Raw genomic sequence first — 15,651 nt, forward strand, 5'->3', positions numbered from 1 at the left:
GTCATTTATCTTCTTTCATAAGCGCATGCAATAAAAATGAATTCCACTTGTGTATCCGAACAAACAAAAATTTGTCGTTTGTAAGGGACACTAAATTACGACCGATTTTAGACTTATTCGCACGCAAATACGAACCAATAAACGCGTTATTATTCAAGGTTTCTAGTTTATCTTCTTTCTTTTGATTTTTCCCCATAAATTCACTTTTGTGAATGCTTTTGATGTAAGTGATCATTTTATCGAACCCGCCAATAATAAAGTTCCAGTTTTCACTTAACATTTTCATAGATTCATCGTGATTTCTGGAATCCACTGTCAAAATGAAGCAATACCTTCTCTCGTTACCCCTAGCATTCTCATCATACAGTTTGAAACCTATCACCAAGTTCAATCCTCGCAAATCATCAAAATATATGAATGGCATATTATCATAGATCATTGTCTCTTCGGAAAAAGCTCTTTTAATTATGGAATTCAGCAATTGGTACCGTATAGAAGAGTATTGGGTAGTTATGAATGGGACATCTTCAATGAAGCATCTCATCGATCTCGTTGATTCTTCAGGGAACTGTAAAAGACATGACTCACAGTAAGAGTCTGTTGGATAATCAGGTACTAATAAGTCTTCACCTAATGTTCCCTTTTCTGCAGATTGTGTTACCGATATGATCCTTGGGCCATGTTTGTCACAGAAATGAGCCAATGAAATCACCATCGAAGACATTCTATGCTTCTATCCCATGTAACATCTAAAAACTAAACACACTTACTCCCAGAGTGTCAGCTAGCCTTTTTTTGATATTGGATGTTTCAATAGTCATCGAATGAGACGCTTTCTTAGATCTTTTCTTTTTCTCTTTAATATTTTTTCTTTTTCAAGCGTGCTTTTATTTTATGGCTATGTCTTTATAAATAGCATCATCTTCTAATATGGTGAAAAGACCAGCCAATTGGCACGCTTACAAGGATAAGCTGCAATACAAGATCACTATCACGTTCAAAGCTTTGGAATGCACTAAAGGAGGAATTTACTAAAAATGAACGGAATAGGCCGCAACAAGTGTTTACCGTCACCACCATAATAGTTATACTTTCCTTATATAATCTTGCACTAACATCTATTATTAGCCTAGCTGAGCAAAAATATATACTACATTTTGACGTACCAATAATTTTCGCTAACGCATCCCACCTCGCCTAGCTATTACTGTTTATAGCTTCCTGGTTCAGGGTCTTGTCATTTTTCTTTTAGAGAATAGCTATCCGAATGAAAAAGTCGCAAACGCATCGATACAAACTAACAGCATAACCATTTCGCTAGGTACTGGCGCTACAAAAACATAGCAAGAAAGCCACTCGATAGGTCCCATGTGTGCGAAAAAGCTCAAGTATGCTGCCGGAGATGACTTTGTACGTTACGCAACGCCTAAAGAGGCCATGGAAGAAACCCGACGTGAATTTGACAAAGAGAGACAAAGGCAACAACAAATGAAAGCCGCTCCACCACCACCACCACCACCGTCTAACACTAGAATCCATTCGGCTCCAATTCCTCTCCAAAATCAGTACCTCAAAAACCGGGTTGAGAGCGGACACCAATCTTACGGCTCTCCCCAAAATTACTCTCCTAGACATACGAAAGTACCTATTGATCCTAGATATAATAACACGGTACAGAAACCGGCCAGTAGGCCTATCCCCCCACAACCGAAGCATTATAACAGTGCAGCCTCATCCTCTCTACGCATAGCCTCCCCTGCATCAGTGCATAACCCACAAGTACCGGCCTCAACTGCTCCTTTTGATAGTAAAGAAGATCTGAGAGATATGCAGGTAGCCGTTCAGCTGTTTCACAACCATGACATTAAGGGCAAAAATCGACTGACAGCAGAAGAGTTACAAAACTTATTACAAAACGATGACAATTCTCATTTTTGTATATCATCAGTGGATGCCCTAATAAATCTATTTGGTGCTTCAAGGTTTGGCACTGTGAACCAGGCGGAATTCATCTCTTTATACAAACGAGTGAAGAGTTGGAGAAAAATCTATGTGGATAACGACATCAATGGATCACTCACCATTTCTGTAAGTGAATTTCATAATTCACTTCAAGAATTGGGTTATCTGATACCTTTTGAAGTCAGTGAGAAAACATTTGATCAGTATGCTGAGTTTATAAATAGAAGCGGGACAGGCAAAGAACTAAAATTCGACAAGTTTGTGGAGGCATTAGTTTGGCTAATGAGATTAACAAAATTATTTAGGAAGTTCGATACTAATCAAGAAGGTATTGCAACCATACAATACAAAGATTTTATCGATTCTACATTGTATTTGGGCCGTTTCTTACCACACTGACGAAAACACATAGACTTGTAACTTCACTTGTTTATACACACGAGAAAGCCAAATCCAATCAACTATTTATCAAATTACCAGGTATCTTTTGTTCTTTTTCCTTTAGCTTGTCTGGATCCTCGTGTTCAGTGATACATCAAGATGACACAAAATGGACCTGTATGGCAGACATTTTTTTTATGCATTCAGTTTCTAGATGAATTATATAATACTTATTTGAAAATTTGATTTCACATTAGTCGATACACTTAGTTTTATTAGTACTGCCAGGAACGGATAAGCACCCTTTCCTGAACTTACTTCTCCCTTTGTCCTCTTCTTGTTGTTGAGAGTCGGAAAAAATCAATAACAAGGACCAGTTTAATAAAAAAGTAAATAAAGTAAACCTATTGTTATTGGATCTGCACAATGAAATCAAAGGAGGGTAGGCTGCCAACAGATTGTCCCGTTGAGTTTTCCCAAATAATCACTGGATTTTCTGAGGAGGCCAAAGTACATAAACAAAGTTCTCAAGGAAAACACGTGGATCAGTATCAAACAAAAAGCCCTAAATCAAGAAGTATTAGACAGAGATCATCATCTTTTGTAAACGGTAAGTGCAAAAGCAAAGAAACTCCATTGTCAGAAAATTATGGTGTAGACGAAATGAATTCAAATTTAGACGGCCGAAATATTGGGATTAGAAATTTGCCACACCAGCGCGAGTTGTTGAATGCCAAGAATGGAATCCACTTTACAGTGATGGTCGCAGGTCAAAGCGGGTTGGGCAAAACAACATTCATTAATTCCCTGTTCGCTACCTCCTTGATTAACGACAATATCAAAGAAAATAGGCCTATCGTTCGTTATAAAAATATTATCGAAGGTGACGGAACACACCTTAGATTTGGGGTCATTGATACTCCTGGCTTTGGGAATGATATGGACAATGCGTTCACATGGAGAACAATGGTCAACTATATTGACGAGGAAATAAGGTCCTATATTTTTCAAGAGGAACAGCCAGATAGGACAAAAATGATAGACGATAGAGTTCATTGTTGCCTGTATTTTCTGAAGCCTTCCAATAAAGGCATTGATGCATTGGATGTTTTAACAATGAAAGAATTAGCAAGAAGGGTTAATCTAATTCCAATTATTGCAAAAGCAGACTTATTGACTAAACATGAACTAAGTATTTTTAAAATGGAAATTAGAGAAATTATAAGAGTACAGAATATTTCCGTTTGTTGTTTTTTTGATAACAATATTCTAGATGCAACAAAAGATATTTTCCAGAAGTTTCCATTTAGTATAATTGCGTCTAAAGAGTATGTGTTAAATAAAAAGGGCGAGAAAGTTAAAGGGAGAGAATATAAGTGGGGGACTGTTGAAATCGAGAACGAAAAGCATTGTGATTTTAAAATTCTACAAAAGATTCTTTTCGACTGGCATCTGATCGACTTTGTAGAAAGTACTGAAGATTATTACGAAAAGTGTAGATCTGAAATGTTAAGAACAAGGTTATTAAAAGCCAGAGACTGTCTAACCACCAACACGGTTGAAATAACGGATGAACAGAGAAAGTTTTTGCAAGAGGAGATGAACTTTGAAGACATTGAAGAGAACAAATTGAAAAATTATAAATGCTATGAAATAATCAATAAAGTGATTATGGATAAAGTGGCTACAGAATGGGACCCTGAATTTATAACCAGACAGCTAGAGGCCAAGAAAAGGTTCAACGATATTTCCAACCAAGAGATTCTCAAGATTAAGGAATGGAAAAAAAGCCTATTTATGAAACAGGAAAACTTCAATCAAGAAATCGAAGAACTGAATCATAATTTGGAGAACTTACAATTGGAATGTCAAGATTTAGAATACAGGTTACTAATGGATAAGAGTTCCAACCATCATTCAACGGATAGTGCTACTTTAGTGAACGTTCACATCAAGAGATGATGACTGCCAACTTTTTCACATACGCTTTGCTCTACATAATATAATATAAATATAAACAGGATAGAAAAGAGAATATTTTAGCGAGTATAACATAAATTGAGAAACCCTAATCACAATAGTCGAGACAAAATAGACTCCGGGTAATGCGCGAAAGCGCATTTTTTGGTTCAGTGATACTTACCGTGAAAGAAAAAAAAAAGTATTTAAGTCATACGGTAGCGCGATATTTAATATTTTTGTTCCCTTGTTACAACTTTTATGTACTGTAGCAGAACAACGCAAACACGGCCAATGCGCACGGCTCAAGAGGAAATTCAAAAGAAGAGCGCAACATCAAGCGATGTTACCTTCCTTTGCATTTCTTTTTTATCTTGTATTAACAATCTGACCTCCCATTTTCCGTCTCGTTTTTTTTCATAATGATGATTTCATTACTACCTATATGTTTTTTTCTGGCATCTCTAATGTTAGGGTGCGAAGTTTAAGTACTCTCCATTCGATGAATACTATTTTGACAATATCTGATTTTACTATGATTAAAAACGACCGAGAGAAAAAGCGAAAAAAAAGAGGAACTCCTTCGTAGAACATGACGTGTAGATTCGCAGCCGCTACAATCTTGCTCTTTTTTTTTCCGCCTTGGCGTTCTCGCTCTCGCTCTTTGTCTCGTTTAGACAATAAACTGCACCAACGTGCCGCGCAACGCACACGTCACCCGGCGCAGCAAGTCACGTGAAGGTGTGGGGGGCTGCCGTTTAAAGCCGTTTGCGCCTTGGCCCGATAGAGCCACCACGCAGAGCGCGCCAGGGCCGGTTATCGGGTGTCGTTTACACTGCCCATACGCTCGTTTAGTGCGCTCCGCAGCCGCCACTGCCTCCGCCACCACCTTATGTCGTATACGGGGCACTTGCCCTCGTATACGGTAAACGACCCGTGCCAGGACAATAGCAACTAGCAGTAACCGATAACAGTCAGCAACCTCAAGGCACCTGGCACAAAACGGTCGAGAAAGAGGCCGTATCGCATCGCTTTCGCACCAAATTTTTTTTTCTCTTCTTCCCTCCTCTTGCCTTGCTCTGCCCTGGTCGTATTATTCTTTCTCTGCGCAGTTTTAAACTATACACACGCTGAATCCGCTATGCATGTAATTTTCTTATATATATGCATATGGTTATGTGTGGATACTTCTATAATATATAATACAGGAAGATCTCTTCCTTTTTTTCTTCTTCTCTTCTCTTCTCCCTTTTTTCTCTCATTTCTTTCTTTCCCTATAGTAGATCTTCTTATTACTCATTAATTTTTTCCTTTCTCAACACCACAAAAGGACTAACCCATAGTAGCACAGCAAAAAGAAATGTCTGCCGTTTTCAATAACGCTACTCTTTCAGGTCTGGTCCAAGCTGGCACCTTTTCCCAGACTTTACAAAATGTCGCGCACTACCAACCTCATTTAAATTTCATGGAAAAGTACTGGGCTGCCTGGTACACTTACATGAACAACGATGTCTTGGCCACCGGTCTAATGTTCTTCTTATTGCATGAATTCATGTACTTTTTCAGATGTTTGCCATGGTTCATAATCGACCAAATTCCATACTTTAGAAGATGGAAGTTACAACCAACCAAGATTCCAAGTGCTAAAGAACAACTATACTGTTTGAAGTCTGTTCTTCTATCTCATTTCTTGGTCGAAGCTATTCCTATCTGGACATTCCACCCAATGTGTGAAAAATTAGGTATTACCGTCGAAGTCCCATTCCCATCTATTAAAAAAATGGCTTTAGAAATCGGTCTATTCTTCGTCTTAGAAGACACATGGCATTACTGGGCTCACCGTCTGTTCCATTACGGTGTCTTCTACAAGTACATTCACAAGCAACATCACAGATATGCCGCTCCATTCGGTCTATCCGCTGAATACGCTCACCCTGCTGAAACTCTATCTCTAGGTTTCGGTACCGTCGGTATGCCAATTCTATACGTCATGTACACCGGTCACTTACATTTGTTCACTCTATGTGTATGGATCACTATGAGATTATTCCAAGCTGTTGACTCTCATTCCGGTTACGATTTCCCATGGTCTTTGAACAAGGTCATGCCATTCTGGGCCGGTGCCGAACACCACGATTTGCATCACCACTACTTCATCGGTAACTACGCCTCTTCTTTCAGATGGTGGGATTACTGTCTAGACACCGAGTCTGGTCCAGAAGCAAAGGCTTCCAGAGAAGAAAGAATGAAGAAGAGAGCTGAAACTAACGCTCAAAAGAAAACTAACTAAGACATTTCCAAAAAAAAATAAAAAATGAAATAAACTCTAAACTATTTTTTTACTTTCTTTTGTTTTCCTATCTTTTTCCTACACTACAGTTTACTAAATATACGATTTTAAATTAATCTCGATTAAATTTGAAACTATATTGCAATCTCGACATATATATATATGTATACATCCGTCTCTATCGAAACACACACATATATATTTATATATACTTATTTATGATAAATTTTCAGCAACATACTCATTTTTGACTTATTGATTAAAACAATATTATCTTTCTATTCTTATTCTTATTCTTAAAACTTAAATACATATACAAACTAAAAAACTTCTTAACCAACCCATCTTCTGGCAGATCTGAATAATCTAATCCATGGACCATATCCGCCCCATTCTTCATATTTGCCTTCTGGGTACCAAGAGTTGGCCTCCAATCTGCAAACTCTCTCAGGGTGAGGCATCATGGCAAGAACTCTACCATTTGGCGACTTGATACCAGCAATACCATTACTAGATCCGTTAGGGTTGAATGGGAACCTTTCGGTAACATTACCGTAATTGTCCACGTACCTTATGCAACATAACCCGTCTTTTTCGAATTTGTCCAACTGGTCACCGCCTTGCGAGAAGGTGGCTTTACCTTCACCGTGTGCGACAGCAATTGGTAATTTAGATCCCGCCATGCCGTTCAAGAAAACGGATTCTTCGCTAGAGTTATCCTTTTCTTGAGATATTTGCACCATACATACACGAGCTTCATATTGCTCACTGATATTTCTTTCAAAACTTGGCCAGTTTTCACATCCCGGTATGATATCTTTTAACCTACTCAAAAATTGACAACCATTACAAGCACCAAAAGCAAATGTATCTTGTCTTTCATTGAAGAATTTAGAGAATTGTGAACGGACACCTTCATGATACAAAACAGATTTAGCCCAACCTGCACCAGCACCAAGAACATCACCATATGAAAACCCACCACATGCAGCAAGACCGATAAAGTCATCCAAATGGAATCTACCTTCTAATAGATCTGTCATAGTAACATCCACTGAGTTGAATCCAGCTTGTTGGAAACACCATGCCATTTCCATTTGGCCGTTGACACCTTGCTCTCTTAAAATGGCAACCTTAGGTCTTTGACTGGATAGTTCTAATCCAATCTTCATATCATCAGCTGGGTTATAAGTCAAAGCATATTGTAAACCGGGGTCTTTATCATCCGTGATTGTGGCAAACTCTTCTTCCGCAGTCTTTGGATTGTCTCTCAATTTCTGCATCTCATATGACGTCTTGCTCCAAGTTTGTTCTAATTCAGATCTTGTGTTGGTGTAAATTACATCGCCACCCTTAGAATCAACAATCTTTATTTCTTGACTTTGGAAAGATGGCTTACCTACCACTGAAATATATTCTTTCGCAACTCCGTTATCCTTCAAGATGTTTTCAAACTTACTCAAGTTCTTACTAGAGACTTGGAAAACTGCACCCAATTCTTCATTAAATAAGTTGGTCAATTGACTTTCCAAATTTTCACCATCAATGTTGATTTCCAAACCACATCTAGAGGCAAAGGCCATTTCTAGTAAAGTGACAAGTAAACCACCATCAGATCTATCGTGATATGCCAACACTATGTTGTCATTTTCTTGGTGCAATTGAATCAAACTCTTCAAGAAGCCCTTCAAGATAACATTATCATGAACAGTGGGTGATTTGTTACCAACTTGATTGTAAACTTGTAACAAAGCAGAGGCACCCAATGATTTAGTTTCTTGTTTGACGGATAAATCAACCAATACAAGGACTGAATCTTTAGCGCTTTCCTTCAATAATGGAGTCCATGTTTTGCTAGTATTAGAAACTGGAGCAAATGCAGTGATGTTTAATGATAATGGTGCTGTGACTTCCTTGTCATCCCATTTCATTTTCATAGACATAGAATCCTTACCAACGGGAATAGCAATGCCTAATGCAGGACATAAGTCCATACCCAATGCTTGAACGGCTTCGTATAATTTTGAACCTTCACCTTGATGAGAGGCTGGTGACATCCAGTTAGCGGATAGCTTAATATGTTGTAGGGATTTCACGTCAGCTGCAAAAATATTCAATAACGATTCTGCTACAGACAATTTAGCGGACGCAGCAGCCGAGATTAAAGCATTGACTGGTTTTTCACCCATGGCCAATGCTTCACCACTAGAAATTATTGTTTCACCCAGAGATGTACCAGTGACACCAACATCGGCAACAGGTACTTGCCAAGGGCCGACAAATTGATCTCTATCAATTAGACCTGTAACAGATCTATCACCGATAGTGATTAAAAATGATTTGGAGCCTACAGTTGGTAAGTTCAAAACTCTTTCAATGGCATCCTGTAAAGATGGAATTTCGGCTAGGTTTGCTTCTGGCAAACTTAGTGGCTCGGTTATGGCTTCTCTTGACATCTTTGGAGGCTTACCAAACAAAATTGGCATTTCCAAATCAATTGGAGTTGTTTTCAAAAGAGGATCTTCAACAATTAATTTTTGTTCAGCTGTAGCATGACCAACAACAGCAAATGGAGCTCTTTCTCTTTGACATATGTCTTCAAAAATTGACAAATCTTGAGGAGAGACACCAAGAACATAACGTTCTTGAGATTCGTTACACCAAATCTCCATTGGTGACATACCAGGTTCTAATGAAAGAACCTTTCTAATGTCAAATTTGGCACCTAGATCATTATCGTGAACTAACTCAGGCAAGGCATTGGATAACCCACCAGCACCAACATCATGGATGGATTGGATAGGATTGTTGTTGCCTAGGGCTACACAAGCGTCAATCACTTGTTGACAACGGCGCTCCATTTCTGGATTTCCTCTTTGCACAGAAGCGAAATCTAAATCAGCGGATCCTTCACCGGAAGCAATAGAGGAAGCAGCACCACCACCCAGACCGATCAACATAGATTGACCACCAAGGACAATTAAACAAGAACCTGGGGTGATTGGAGTATTTTTCAAAGCAAACTGAGGTCTAACTGTTCCTAACCCACCAGCAAGCATAATTGGTTTATGAAATCCTCTGATTTCCTCCTTTCCTTGATGATTCAAAACCTTAGTGGTTAAGGTTCTGAAGTAACCGTTGATACAAGGTCTACCAAATTCGTTATTGAATGCAGCGGAACCTAATGGGGCCTCAATCATAATATCTAGTGCGGATGCAATATGGTAAGGCTTACCAATGTTCAATTCCCAAGGTTGTTCATTGCCTGGTATCAAAAGGTCACTTACGGAGAACCCACTTAACCCACACTTGGTTTTAGAACCTCTACCTGTAGCACCTTCATCTCTTATTTCACCACCGGAACCTGTGGCGGCACCAGGGAAAGGAGAAACTGCTGTTGGGTGATTATGGGTTTCCACCTTAATAAGCAATGGGACTTTTTCCTTTAAAGAGGTCCATTCCTTTGTAGTAGAATTTGGTGCAAAGAAAAATGCATCATTCTCACTGTCCAAGACTGCTGCGTTATCAGAATAAGCACTGATCGTATATTCTGGGTTTAATTTATGGGTATTTCTAATCATTTGAAACAAGGTAAATTGTTGTTTTAATCCATCAATAGTCCAATCGGCGTTGAAGATTTTGTGACGACAATGTTCAGAGTTCACTTGAGCAAACATAAACAGCTCAACATCCGTTGGGTCTCTCTTCATAGTTTCAACAAAGGCATGAATCAAATACTCCATCTCTCCACCGTCTAAAGCCAAACCTAGTTTTACATTGGCTTTAGAAAGAATGTCTTTTGGAGACTGCTTTGTGTCCGTGGGAGTTAATGGGACATGAACCAATGGTTTTGGCTCGTCATGTGTGAAAATGTCCATTGTATTTGGAGGTTCAGTCAAAAACAGTTGCTGGGTCATTCTATCGTAAACACATTTCAATGAAACGTCATTTAAATTTTCCAAAAGAGGGAAACCTGGAACGGTCTTAATCAATAAGGCTACACCTCTTTCAATACGTTCTACTCTGTCTTGCAACCCACATACATGAGCAATGTTGGTAGCCTTTGAAGACCAAGGAGAAATGGTACCTGGTCTAGGAACAACTCTAATCAAATACGTGTCTTCACCAAGAGCCGAGCTAGTCAGATTGTTAGCGACAGCATCGTTCAGTTGTCTTGCTAATGGGTCATTGGCAATGTCTAGAGCAGAATCGTAAGTCAACAAGACCTCTAGCAATTTAGTATCTTGTTCAGACAAATTTTGGGCGATGCCGTTGACATAGTGGATGTAACATGAGCGTAGTTCATTGATAACAGAAGTGCTGTTTGTATAGGAATTTATATCTTTGATCAAGTTGTCAACTCTGAACTGGGATAAGGCCTTAGGGCCTGGCAAAATGTAATCAGTCATTAAGCTTGACTTCTTTTGTTAAGGACCTGAGAAGATTGATAGCCGATAATAGACTTATGCAAATTCTTGAGGATATTGGCAAAAGAAAGTAGAAGAGATATAAACTTCGAAAGACCACACCAACAATTATACAAATATATATGATCAAGACCCTCGAAGAAAAGTGATGCGAGAAAGAGTTAAACTACAGGATATATTGCGTTATTACAGCATCGTTTGTTTAATGAGTCCTCATTCATTTTTTTTTTCAATTTTCCACCTCGGTGACAAGTTTGGAAACGGGTCAGCCGGAAAGAGTCACGAACACCCGAAGGTCATTTCTAAATATTTACAAGCTGATCTATTAAGTATCCTATTTAGGTGCCTACAATCATCTTTGGTAGGGGTATATCCAGTTAAGGACAATGTTCTGCACCAAAGAGTACAGCTGTGAGGAGATCCAGTAGAGCGAGAGAAGGAATGGAGCCTGCGAGGACATTGCTAGCATGACGACGCAGCCGAGCCTCGACACATTCAGTATGCTGGCCATTGCCTCTTGGACCCTGGACGAATTTCTTGAAACAGTCTTTATACCTTGCGATGACATGTTGGAACTAAACATTAGTCGGCCGTTATATTCCACGTTCAGCACGGCCAAAGTTCCAACCAGAATGGGCGCTAATAGGGGCATTGCTGTTAAAGGTGAGCTTAGATCGAAAGATCCGAACCCCAGTGCAGCAATCCAAGCAGGATAGAAAGTTTCTATTAGTTGGGCCTCTGTAAGCGTCCTAATACCCATGGAGAGCGTCACCCAAAGCGGAATTTGGACAATAGGCAATAGCGCGTTCTTCCACAATGAGACATTATACTTTTTGAATAGTTTCCTTTGCCTATTTCTTGTCTCTTTCACTGCTAGAAGAGTGATTTGATCTGGGGTCAAGACGCCTGGATCCTGCACTGGTAGTGGAATGAGGGTGCCATTCGCGTTAATCTTGACAGGGTTCTTGGACTTTTTGTTAGTGATAGCTGCTAATCGAAGTTTGACAATAGGCGTTATTGGTTGAACCAGTTTCCTCAGTTCTTGCTGTTTCAATATTCTTTTCCGCTGCCACACACTGAATGGCAGCGTCACCAGGGTCCTGAGTGTGATTGTACTCAAGGGAACAATCACTATCCAAGGTATCTGCGACGCCTCATGTAGAGTTAGAAATGTGTCTGCTACACTTTGAAAAAGTGAGAAATTTCTCTTCGTACTCGCGTTAAACCTACCATACCGTAGGCCAGCTGGGCTTGGTAAGGAAAATGCAACAGCATTTTGACGATTGATTAACCTCTTAAACATAATTTCATAGTTTGATGCTTAATTCTCTTTCCTTTGAGGCCTTCTTCTAGTGTTCCTTTTAGAGTTTGGCTGATTTACTGGATGTTAAGAAAATTTAATTTGCTAAAACAAAAATAAAAAGTGCAGGAACGCTAAATAAATGAAAGCATCGGTATTATATGCTAGAATATTTAAATAAAAAAAACACAACGAAATGTTCATTACTACTATACATGTTATGCCTGGAAGGGAGGCTTTATTCAACTTGACTACCATCTCTTGGTTTGTAATGAGGCAACAGCTCCACGACCTCGGCCGGAAGCCTACCATCGACCTTGATGGCGTACATGCCCGCAACATTGTGATCCACACTCAACCATTTTGCCACCCATGATTTGGTAGGCTTGCACATCCCAACGAGGCCTTCGAATGATGGCGAGGTACATTCCATCGTGGAAACACCTGCTTCTTCAAAGATACCTTGACAGTTAGGACAACCCTCTCTATTAAACTCGTTCGTGGTCTGAACTATCCCACATAGCATGCAAGCTCTTTCACTGGACATTTCTCGATGTGCCCTTTTAATCTGTCACACTGTTGTTCCCGAGAAGTCTTAAGCACACCCAAGCCCAGAATAATAATTGGTATATGCAGTTCGGGCCTTTTGTTTTCATTTTTTATTCTTCCTTTACTCAAACCTTCAACGTATAAAATGACCATAATACGCCAAGAGTGACAAAAATTGAAAATTATTAAGCATAATGCATGAATATATATTATATATAATATGACAACTGAAGTGCAATGCAATTAGTTGCTATTTCGGTTATGAAAAGCTATCAGGATCGTTTTAGATAGTAGTAGCCGTCTTTTTCCTCCATATCTTTTTTTACAAATTCTGGGAGCTCTTCGCCCTTACTACTATCATATAAGATGATACCATTTCCTAGAGCGTGCTTCTTTTCGTTCCTCTTGTAGAAAAACAAAACAACAAATGTCCATAAACCGTAAATGGCACCGAAGATTAAACTTACGGTGTAACCGGTCTTGAAACGAGGCGACTCCACAGTAGGCCATGCCAACGTGGGGATCCAGGCGTAAGTAGACTGAGAGAATGAATAAATGGCGATCCACGTAACGGCTTTCACTTGAGGATCGAATCTCAAGAAGTCGTTTATAAACGACCATAGACATGGTGACGCAGCAACACTGAAATACGTGGTGAAAAATGCATACCATTTAGCCTTGGAGGAAATATCCCATTTGATTAGCAGACCACAAGAAACGGTATTCATAATAGCGGCAAATACCATAAATATCCATTTGCATCTAAACATATCAGCACCCATAGCACAAAAGATCACGTACGCAAACCCTAGACAAGCCGGAATAACACTCAGGTTGTTCACCTGAGAAATAGAGTACTTAGTGTTAGATTTCAACCACAATGTATATGAACCACTATAGGCGGTCATATTATTCCATGAGCACATATCGAAGATAACAAGCACCCAAAATGCTGGGGTGCAGAAAACTTTCTTCCAAAGCTTTCTGCTCCAAAGTGGAACTAGCTTACTTTTGTCGACGCCGTCTTTGATTTGGTTTCTCTTATTTCTGGCTCTTGCAATTCTGATTTCTTCATCAGTCAAGAATAAAGAGTAACATTTGGATGGTATGCCGGGAATAACGAAAAAGCCAATAATAGCTGTTGGAAGCGAAATTGCAATGGCGTCGATCAAAAACATCCATCTCCAACCAGCCAGACCATGCACGCCGTTCAAACTTTTGAATATCCGGCTTTGTAAGAGACCCGAGGTCACGGACCCCAATTGCTGCCCACAAAAGAATAAGCAAACTCTTGAGTTGATTTCGTCGGGGGCATACCAACAGCCCAAAACATATTGTGATACTGGGTAGTAGGCTGCACCGAAGGCACTCAGGATAAATCTGTATGCTCTCAATTCAGCCAACGTTTTTGCCCTATAACAAGCAAATGTAAACCATGTCCAACCCAAATCCATTACCGGTAAAATTATATGAGCGGGGAATCTTGGCAACAAGTACATAAATGGTAACTGAAAAACAATGGCACCGACATTAGCAATAGTTGAAGTATAAACGTAATCATTACCCTTCATTTTTAAATCCTCCTTCATGTTGGAGACGTAAGCGTTGGTGTAGTTATTTGAATCCACCGACTTAGACCAACATAACATGAAAAAGTACAGAGCAATAACAATGTCTAATTTGTAAAGTAGTCTTCTCTCCGCCTTGGTTTGGGTGGTATGGTTAGGATACAAAAATTCGTACCACTTCCGCGATTTCTTGTACTCTTTATTAACACGATATTCGAACTCATCGAAATATTTCCACCATTTACGGCCAGCTTCATCTCTTACTTCGTATGGCAATTCGTGTCTCAAATTTTGCGGATGAGCTTCCACGGCGGTGGATTCTGCTGTAACATCAACTTTTGAAGACTTGCCAAGGTCGTGATGCAATTCCTCTTCGGCCACAATGCTGGATGTAGTGTCTTCCAAGTATAAGTCTTGATTCTCTTCGGGTAGTACTCTCAAATGAGGGAGGTAACTCTTCCATGATTTCTTAGAATCGCTCATTTTTTGCTGCTTTCCGTTAGTTTATTTACAGGTGGAATGAAGTAAAGAAGAATGTGTTGATATGTGACTTTGATCTTCGGAGAACAGCCTTTTATATAGTATCTATATATGCTCTAATAGCCGCAAGAGTCATAGAGATTGTTGGGAATGGCTTATCATTCAATTTTAGCCTTGTATTTCATGTGTCAATTTTTTTTTTGCATTTCACACATTTTTCTTTTCTTTTTCATTTGCAGTTGCGTGGAAGACTTCTTGCGGTCGTACGGCACATTCTGTGTGAATCATCCCAACATGATTCAGAATCTCAATGCCGTTTTGGGACAACATTGGGACAACATTGATGACTTTTCAGGATACCGCCGCAGTATTTTGGCTGACGCAATTGCAGCTTGGGGCGATCACTGAAGGTAAAAGAAATTGGTTGGGTATTAGCCGTTGGGTTAGATAGTCACCCGAAGAAGACGTAAAGCGTTGCAATAAGTGGATATAATCTTGTTTGAACTATTCATGCTGGATTCTATGAGCAGTAAACCACACATTCGCGGTGACGTGTTAGAAAACAACTGCAAAATTTAGTGCTAATTAAAGAAAGAATTGACTCACTTTCCGAACTGAAGACCTTGTTTAAAGGTCTTGATAAGTTCTTTGCTGAATACGTCACCTTTTCAGAGAGTATAAAATCAAAAGCACAAAGTTATTTATCAACCAAGGATATTGACGAAGAGCTAATTC

At 39.4% G+C, this 15,651-nt stretch overlaps 8 protein-coding genes across 8 annotated transcripts; 3 read left to right on the top strand and 5 right to left on the bottom strand.

The window, feature by feature from the left end:
* Nucleotide 1: 1 nt before the first annotated feature.
* On the bottom strand, nucleotides 2-724 carry LST7 (Lst7p; the record flags this gene model as incomplete). Its single annotated transcript, XM_018365170.1, has 1 exon — nucleotides 2-724. The coding sequence occupies one exon, from the start codon at nucleotides 722-724 to the stop codon at nucleotides 2-4; it is 723 nt and encodes a 240-aa protein (XP_018222270.1).
* Nucleotides 725-1,368: 644 nt separating this feature from the next.
* On the top strand, nucleotides 1,369-2,361 carry PEF1 (Pef1p; the record flags this gene model as incomplete). The annotated part of the gene is made up of 1 exon (XM_018365171.1): nucleotides 1,369-2,361. One exon carries the CDS (start codon nucleotides 1,369-1,371, stop codon nucleotides 2,359-2,361), a length of 993 nt encoding a protein of 330 aa, XP_018222271.1.
* A 408-nt stretch (nucleotides 2,362-2,769) lies between these two features.
* SPR3 (septin SPR3) lies at nucleotides 2,770-4,305 on the top strand (the record flags this gene model as incomplete). Its single annotated transcript, XM_018365172.1, has 1 exon — nucleotides 2,770-4,305. The coding sequence occupies one exon, from the start codon at nucleotides 2,770-2,772 to the stop codon at nucleotides 4,303-4,305; it is 1,536 nt and encodes a 511-aa protein (XP_018222272.1).
* Nucleotides 4,306-5,662: 1,357 nt separating this feature from the next.
* On the top strand, nucleotides 5,663-6,592 carry ERG25 (methylsterol monooxygenase; the record flags this gene model as incomplete). The annotated part of the gene is made up of 1 exon (XM_018365173.1): nucleotides 5,663-6,592. The coding sequence occupies one exon, from the start codon at nucleotides 5,663-5,665 to the stop codon at nucleotides 6,590-6,592; it is 930 nt and encodes a 309-aa protein (XP_018222273.1).
* A 332-nt stretch (nucleotides 6,593-6,924) lies between these two features.
* On the bottom strand, nucleotides 6,925-11,001 carry ADE6 (phosphoribosylformylglycinamidine synthase; the record flags this gene model as incomplete). The annotated part of the gene is made up of 1 exon (XM_018365174.1): nucleotides 6,925-11,001. One exon carries the CDS (start codon nucleotides 10,999-11,001, stop codon nucleotides 6,925-6,927), a length of 4,077 nt encoding a protein of 1,358 aa, XP_018222274.1.
* Nucleotides 11,002-11,371: 370 nt separating this feature from the next.
* Nucleotides 11,372-12,322, bottom strand: COX18 (membrane insertase COX18; the record flags this gene model as incomplete). The annotated part of the gene is made up of 1 exon (XM_018365175.1): nucleotides 11,372-12,322. One exon carries the CDS (start codon nucleotides 12,320-12,322, stop codon nucleotides 11,372-11,374), a length of 951 nt encoding a protein of 316 aa, XP_018222275.1.
* Nucleotides 12,323-12,557: 235 nt separating this feature from the next.
* Nucleotides 12,558-12,866, bottom strand: SPT4 (transcription elongation factor SPT4; the record flags this gene model as incomplete). Its single annotated transcript, XM_018365176.1, has 1 exon — nucleotides 12,558-12,866. The coding sequence occupies one exon, from the start codon at nucleotides 12,864-12,866 to the stop codon at nucleotides 12,558-12,560; it is 309 nt and encodes a 102-aa protein (XP_018222276.1).
* A 274-nt stretch (nucleotides 12,867-13,140) lies between these two features.
* VHT1 (Vht1p) lies at nucleotides 13,141-14,919 on the bottom strand (the record flags this gene model as incomplete). Its single annotated transcript, XM_018365177.1, has 1 exon — nucleotides 13,141-14,919. One exon carries the CDS (start codon nucleotides 14,917-14,919, stop codon nucleotides 13,141-13,143), a length of 1,779 nt encoding a protein of 592 aa, XP_018222277.1.
* Nucleotides 14,920-15,651: the final 732 nt, after the last annotated feature.

Source organism: Saccharomyces eubayanus, chromosome VII (assembly GCF_001298625.1).
Source record: "Saccharomyces eubayanus strain FM1318 chromosome VII, whole genome shotgun sequence".
NCBI lineage: Eukaryota > Fungi > Ascomycota > Saccharomycetes > Saccharomycetales > Saccharomycetaceae > Saccharomyces > Saccharomyces eubayanus.